We start from the raw sequence: 8,189 nt of genomic DNA, 5'->3' as shown, positions 1-8,189 counted from the left end.
ATAGCATATATGGCTTAACATTTTCAGTACTATTTTACTAGGTGCATAAGTATTTTTATCACTAAATTAATGTAGTTGGACTTCGTAGTTTGTCTCCGGTGTCTTAAATAGATATGTATTAATGCGTGCATATTGGCTCTACGTAAGTAAAACTTGCAAAAATTTGCGAAAAAGTAACTAATTAAGCGTATGTTATCATTCGTAAAATTCATATCACATCATATGATATGATCCTTTCTTTTCCAAATCTTGTGAAGAAACAATAATAATAATGCGTGTTTTCATGTGGTATGAATTAGAATTGAATTACCAAATTAAAGTACGTGAAATTGATTGTTGTCATGGTACAACAATCTTCGACATTGTTAATGGAACTTAGTCGGATCAATTACTTTAAATATACAAGTTACATAAAAAAAAAAAATTGATGCATGTACGTACAGACAGTTATTTATAACTATCTAGCTAAAATGCTAATCGGTCTTTATCTTTCAATCTATACCATTCCATATATCACCAAAAAAAAAAAGGTGCAGTTTTAGGATACATTTTATCCTCCGGTTTCACTTTTCAGTAAGCAATACTAATTATACAATCCCCCGAAATCTCTAACCGGAAAATGAGCCTTCTCTGCCACCATATTGTTACCGTTTCCGCTGCCCTGATGAAGCCCTAGAGTGAGCGACACGTCCCCGCTGGCGGTGGACCTCAGCAGGTTGGAGGAAGTAGATGCTGACTCCATAAAACCGGGAGTGGTGGCGCTTGCCCCATAGTGCCCATGAGCCATTGCCGCTGTACGGGCGGCAGTGGCAGGGGTGGGAGTGCTGCCAGTGGTAGCTAGGTGGCTCGGTTGGGTTTCTGAGTAGTTTCGGTGGGCAGTATTGAATACTGGGAAGGTAGGGTCATTTTCACCGACTGCTGCTCGTGCTTCGGCTTCGACTGCTTCTTCGGCTTTTTCTGTTTCACCTTCTGCATTGGCTTCTTTGAAGTCTTGCTGGTACATCTCTTCCACCATGGGCTTCCATAGCCGGACCCTGGCGTTTATGAACCAGTTTGATACCTGTAAAATCAACCAATATTAGAGCAACTTAGTTCATTAGATTAGTACATGAAAGATAAATCATGATATAATATCTTATCAAACAAAATAATTGCCTTCAAATTAGTTATTATTTTTTGTTATTTTCGACTGCGTGCTTAAAATATATATCATCGTCGCTCCATCAGTTCAAAGTCTCGCACCGACGAGAGATGTTCTCGCTGCAAGGAACATTCGTAAAATACGCAAACAATATGTTGTGCAATTAAGGATATTCTAAAGTTAAGCATGCATATATAGCACGTAGCAATCCTACGTATATTCAGTACTAATATATTATTTGGGTCCCATATTTATAATCGCAGTTTCACATACTAGCAAGGTTTATTATTTTTCAACTTAGAAACAATAAAAGTATAGTCAGATAATCACCGTGTCAACGTGTATTTCCTAGTAAATTTTTTTGAGAAAGAGGAGAGAGTGAGATGGAGGGGGAAGTGGACCTGATTTCTGGATAGACCAGTCTGTCGAGATAAGAGGAGCTTGTCAGCATCGCTCGGATACCTGATGAACATGCCCAACAAACACTGACAATTATGAGCATTGATTTCCCACCTTTGCATGCAAACATAAATGCATAGATACACACATACGTACATATATATACACGCACATATATATAGTATTCATTGTCGACTGTGTGGTGCTGGTAAATTGAAAAACCTTTCAGAATTTACGTGAAAGAATCTAAGAGAGAGAGAGAGAGAGAGAGAGGCTGCAAGATAGCAGAAGTAAACAATGACAACTGCACTATTCACAGATCTGATCCATCTTTCGTGGGAATCATGGAGCAAAAATTGGATGTGTAACATTCAATCATGATGTTTAAAAGTGAAAAATCGACCTCACAACGGGTTCATGAATTTTCACTTACAAGTATTTTAATTGATTTTTACTCATTTATAATGAATGAGTAACACTTATTAAATATTTAGTCAAGAATCATGACATCCATACGTACACATGCACAGCTATATATATATATATATAAATTGGACATTTCTTTGGAAAACGGCAACAACTTAATCTATTGAATTGAATGACCATATATGGTGTAAGAGGAAACCGGCGCAAATTGCACAAGGAAGCTGGTCTAGTTCACGGGACTAGACTTGAAATGGGCACATTAAATGTGGCTTCTCAGCTTGGTGAAGATCGAGACCCTGGACTGGGGATATTGTTTATTGAGGTTTTACATCAGACGGTTCAGGTGATTGAGGCGGAAGGTATTCGAAGAATTATGCAAATATGTATAAGGATATAAAATATAATCATGTAATTGATGAGTAGATACAAGAACAAACCTAAAGAGTCTATAGGGAAAAAAATGATTTGCGGTGCATGATTTTAAAAAATTAACAGTAAAAATTGCCTATCCATATTTTTCTCTGGTGTATATATGCATTTTTAATATATGTCTCGCAATACGAGACCAGAAAATCTATGTAACACTAATACTCTGTTTGGTTTTGCAATCAAAATTTTAAAATTTTAACTCTAATTTTATCTCTACTCACTACACAACAAAAATCAATACCATAATTATTACTTTTTTTTCTTTAATTTTTTTAACCATTCAATTCAATTTTTAATATTAAATTCTTTCAACTATCCATTACTTTTTTCATAATTCAACAATATAATCATTACAATCTAATTAAAATTAAAATTTAATTTAATTTAATTTTAAAATCAAACGTCGTGTAAAATTTTAAATGAATATATTTTTTTGCCGTAAATTAAATGGTCACTTTTTCCAGCTTTTTCAACGACAAGACATCATGAAGGACACTGTGGGCTGCTGTTCCTTCAAAAGATGGACTAACCTCAACAGAGCAGAAGAATTGAATTTTTGTCTTCCCAGTATCCCATCACATCATCATCCGCCAAATAATGAAAAGAGCATCTCTCTGTTATTTAGTACGTCTTTTTGTCACATCATTGTAAAATAATTATATCAAAATTAGACCAGCTTATATTGGGTTGAACTGTATTTTGGCGGTGTTCTAAAGGTGTATCAAAGAGTAATCTCCCAAAAATTAACAAAAAAGAACTACCACCAAAATGGCGCACACGAATGCTTCAGTAATACTATATATTGTGTAATTGCAGTTTGAAAATCTTAGAGAGAAACCTATATTCTTCACTTTTAGTGCGACAATGAAATAACCTATGACAGATATACACGGAGCACAAAAGAGAAAAATCAGTAAATGCGCTTATCATGTAAGAAAGATGGTGTAAGGTGTTCCAAAGCAATAAGGAAATACATATTTGGGAGAGAATGAGAGAGGTGGACGTACGGATGCAGAAAGTGCTCGAAAAGCCAGGATCTCAGTATATTGACTGAGCGTTCCGGCAAGCCCCGTTGAGGTCTCCAAGCTTCTTGATCCATCATGCCTAGTTGGTGGAATGCCCGTTGCTGCCTCAAGCTTTGCTCTAGCATCTTCAGCCGCGGAGTCTCTCCCTTGGTTATTCCCGAGCTACCAGAAGCATCCTTCTCCCCGAGCCGCTCGCAGGTGCTCTTTAGCTCTGTAGCAATTGCATCCTTTAGACACCTGAAGTGCCGAGACATTGCCTTCTGGGCAAGGGTTGTGTATGGTACGGCTGCTCCATACCCCATCACCGTGTCGAATGAGTTCACCACCATCTGCATTTGCTCACAATAATGGTTGTATCGTCTTTCCACCTGAAAATAATCCATAACAATAACATCATTTAATTGATTATTCAAGCAGAGTTATTAAATTTTCTCTGTACTGCATGTGATTGGCTTCGGGTGTCACTAAATTAAATGGTAGAAGGACCGATAAACATCTCAATATCAGATGCTCATATTCATGATGTGAAATAATGTATCAAGTTAATGAAGCCAACATAAGATGACCGTTCGGTTGATTAATGTTTTGTAATGAAAACAGAAGTACTCTTCTTATCCAATATTAGAGTACCATTTCCACATTCAATATGGAGAGATAGAAGGCAGTGAAATAAAATCAACATTCATGTACAGATATCGTGACACTATTTTCATGGTGAATGCATCGATCCATTTTACATTGAACCACGAATAAATTCGAGGAGCATAATAATGTCCTAGAAAGAAAGTAAAGATAAGGACTGGACAGAAGTGCGTCAAATTTAATCATGCTTAGGCCAGTAGAGGAAGATTGTTGACTGCCAAGAGGATTAAACTCGACAAAAAGATTACCCCAAAAATTAATACTTTCGACACAAAATGAAAATTAACAGAACAAACCAATATGTACCTCAAGTCAACAAAGAAAAAAATTCAATGACTTTGACTTTGGCCGGTGTCATAAAAATAAGTTACACTCAAAGGGTATAGAAGATCTTTTGTTGCAGAAGCATTCTTATGTACCAACTTCCCCCATATAAATAATTCTTAATAGTAAAGAAAACAATGCAAGAAAAGGGATATATATGTATTTATATGTTTGGATGTAATATATTAATTAATTTGGTGGCGGCTTAGCAGTCATCTTCCGAATCAGGAGGAACGTCCCATCCTCACTTGACGATGATACTCATACCCCTAATAGTAATTTCATGTTTCTGACCAAGTAAAACGACTCCATATCTTCCCCAACAACGTCCACCTTCACCAGTTCTTACTTCAATCAATATAGATTTGGTTTGTGAGATCAATATCGAAACCGAGTTGAAATTTTCTCACTTGAAGAGTCTTGTTAAAAAAGAAAAGAATATGTAACTCTATTATTATATGTACGTATATGTGGGGGATATAGTACATATGAAGATGCCCGAAGTATCGGCCTCGATTGGCCGGCATTTCTTATATATCAAATTCTAATGCTGCAACTGCTTGGAATTTTCTGATTGCTTTCATGATTAATTAAGTGTGAAATAATGGAAGAATTGACAAAGGGCTAATTTAGAGAGAGAGAGAGAGAGAGAGGTGTGTGGGGGAGAGAGGTTACATGCCTCATCAAGCATGGACAAAAGCCTGGCCTTCCTTCGTTGCTGTTCTGCTCGGTCCGGGGCGGATAAAGGTGGAAGATCCTTTGATGATGTGGACGATGAGCCGGCGGCGAGGCCGCCGCCACTTGCTGATGAATTCATTAAACTAGGATTTGAGTTGGTGTTGCCGAATTTGTTCCTCTTGATCTGAGCCCTCCCATTGCCATTGCTAACACTGCAAAACTCTTCCAACAGCTCTTGAGCAGCCCTCGCATACCTAGAATTCCTCAAAGCATTCATGACTCCCTGCGTAGAAGTTGAATTCGTAGAAGAAGACGGCCCGAAAAGCCCAGGTCCAACACCCAAATGTGATTTATACGCGTATTGGTTATTGTTGTAAAACATAAGCCCGCCATCTCCTATGTTGTTGATCCTTAGTTGTTCCTCTACCTTTGGGACTTCCAAGTGATTTAATGAAGAGGAGAGGGATAAAGAAAGCCCTTGGTAGTTCTCTTGATTCAGGTTGTGGCTACTCTCATGAAGCCAGGTGGGGAACTGCACCGGTGGCAAAAAACTGCTAGAACCGCTACCGCTACCACTCTGTCTACTTCCGTACCATAACTCGCCAGCCATCTCCCCCTCCAGCCGTGGTGGTGCTGGGATGTGGCCCACCCTATAACTTGGCAGAACTGCGTGCTCTGGCAGGTCGCTGGTGGCGGCTCTGGTGCCCGAAATAGGAAAGCTTAACATCTCCGATAACATCCCGGTTGCCTCATACTCCGGGGGCCCACAAGGTCCGTCTTGGCCTATGCCAACCAGTGGTACTGAGGGTGGCGGCTCGAAGGCCTGCTCTCTCAACTTTTCCCCTCCGATCTGATGCGCCGTGGTAGGTTCTGGTCTCAACCCATTCGAGAAGCCAAAGATGCCTGGGCGGTGGCTCTGTGACATAGAAGTAGTCGAGTTCAGCTCGTTTAGTGGTGCAGCTGGAACTTGAGTACTCCGTGAGTGAGCGGAAACTGTCGGCGCAAGCAGGCTAGGCGGGTGCGTCGCTATTCCCATGTTAGTTTCATCTCTTTTTTATCCTTTGCTTTTCAGCACCCCAGCATAGCCCCTGGATCAGTCAGAAAAAAAGGAAATATCAAAGATGAAAGAAATTGAACTTGTTTGTTAATTCCCTCACCAATATCAAGCAAATGATCAATTGTTATTCCAATCACTTTTGTATTTTTCTTTGTTTGTTTTAGTTAATGTTTTCTGTCTCAATCATTTTCATCTTTGTCTGTTATAAAAGAACACACCTTCAGATATCTAAGTCCGCGTGAAATTGTCAATATAGTTGCGAATTAATAAGCATGAAGTTGAGAGGATGGAAGTGAAGCTTACCCTTCATAATATCTCTTTCTCTTATCTTCTTCTTGTACTGCTTGGAAATCCTTCTTGAAATGAATTGAAACCCTTCACTTTCTGTCTCCTCGTTGTCCCTATCTTTCCCTTTCTCTCTTCTCCTTTATGTTCTTGATGTTCTTGCACATGAATAACGGGTTGCCGTCTCCTCCTCGAAAGAGATCAGTTCGAAGAGGGAAGCACTAATAATATATTGATGGGTGGTGACTATGGCTTCTTTGGGACTGATATCTCTCTCAAGAAAGAACACTCTTTCCAAAGGAGGAGGAAGGAGGGAGGAGGAGGAAGGAGGAAGGAGGAAGGAGGAAGAGGACGAGGACGAGGAGAAAGAGAAAGGTCTCTATCATTTCTTTATTTAAATTTCACACACCATATATATTTTATGCGTTTATTTAAAAATGAGGCTCAATTTGACAAATAAATTAAATTATGTAAATATCAAGTGGAAGAAAGCAAAAAATTAAACAAGGAATTGAAAGGAGGACTTGGGAGTCATTGTTATAGAGTAGGGCCAACATGATACAAATAAAACCTCATCTAGAAACCAAAGACTAGGAGGTTATTTTTGCCAAATTGCCATTTTTTAAGGGCAAGAAACAATTGTTAATGAAATATATACAGAAAATTTTAAGAAAAGCCACGACTACGTTACAAATGTTGAAAAGCTTATATTCCATGTTAGCGGAGTTTGATTTATAGTGTAAGTTCGAAATCACTAGTAACACCTCGTAACTAGGAATTGACACTCTAACGAAAATAAGTATCAGTCAATAAACTCAAACACTTGGTAGTATCACTAGAAATGAGAGAGTATTTAAAAAAAAAGAATATTATAATAAAAGAATTACAAAAGCTTTTTCTTTAAAGAAATATTAATGAGAATGGCCTAAATGCTACATTTTTTAGTTCTTAATTGAAAAAAAAAATTGTTTACAAAATGACAAAGCTGCCCTTCCCAAATATATTGGGCATGCTTGTCATTTTCAGATTTCCATTTGGAAAAACACGCAAACTACGGAATAAAAAATACATGACAAGGTCAGTACCAAGTCATCTCAAATGACATAAACTACCACCATCCCTTTTCTATATGAAAAGTGCGTTTCTGCCCTCGGCCAATAATTACTACAAGGAAAAGTAAAATTAGGTTGGTAAGGATATATGGGTCATTCTAGATATGTGGCTTTCATATGCATGCATTTATTACACAACCATAGCAAGATTGGCAAAGATCTGGACAATGCGTGAGAGAAGGCCGAAAGAAAGATTTCAGAAAGAGCGATCGCCCACACGGATACATCACCTTTCACGTGCCTCATCTGTTCAGAAAAGAAAGAACTATCAGACACTTTCATTATCTCGGTTCCATTTCTATAAATTGTTATGATCCAACTTTCTAACCGATGCGTCTATCGTAATGTTGCCTCGAACTTCAAAATTTATTCAGGAAGTTAGTTTTGCATCTGAACATCATATTATGCTTGAGCAGCTAATAATTACCTAATCAAACTACTATTCTGTGTACATAATTCAGAAATTTTCAACCATATATACCTCTCTTAGTTAACACGTATATTAACGTAATGTGTCAGAAGTATCAGGTAACCGGGCCTCGACCCGGCCGTTAGGGCTCCTGAAAAAGTAGGTTTGTGGGAAGAGGGTTTTAGAAAGCCACTTACAACCACATTACAGTTAGGAACTATCGAGATATGCAACTACACATATAATTATATTTCCTACTCAC

General features: G+C 38.1%; 1 protein-coding gene across 1 annotated transcript; it reads right to left on the bottom strand.

The window, feature by feature from the left end:
* Positions 1–365: 365 nt before the first annotated feature.
* Positions 366–6,764, bottom strand: LOC116201119 (BEL1-like homeodomain protein 4). Its single transcript, XM_031532232.1, has 5 exons — positions 6,425–6,764; positions 5,066–6,152; positions 3,403–3,788; positions 1,543–1,603; positions 366–1,060 (listed from the first exon to the last, which is right to left on the bottom strand). The coding sequence occupies exons 2-5, from the start codon at positions 6,098–6,100 to the stop codon at positions 584–586; spliced, it is 1,959 nt and encodes a 652-aa protein (XP_031388092.1). The 5' UTR covers positions 6,101–6,152; positions 6,425–6,764; the 3' UTR covers positions 366–583.
* Positions 6,765–8,189: the final 1,425 nt, after the last annotated feature.

Source organism: Punica granatum, chromosome 3, assembly GCF_007655135.1.
Source record: "Punica granatum isolate Tunisia-2019 chromosome 3, ASM765513v2, whole genome shotgun sequence".
Classification (NCBI taxonomy): Eukaryota; Viridiplantae; Streptophyta; class Magnoliopsida; order Myrtales; family Lythraceae; genus Punica; species Punica granatum.
Note: the sequence above shows the minus strand (reverse complement) of the source record. Positions and strands in the feature narration are given on the sequence as shown.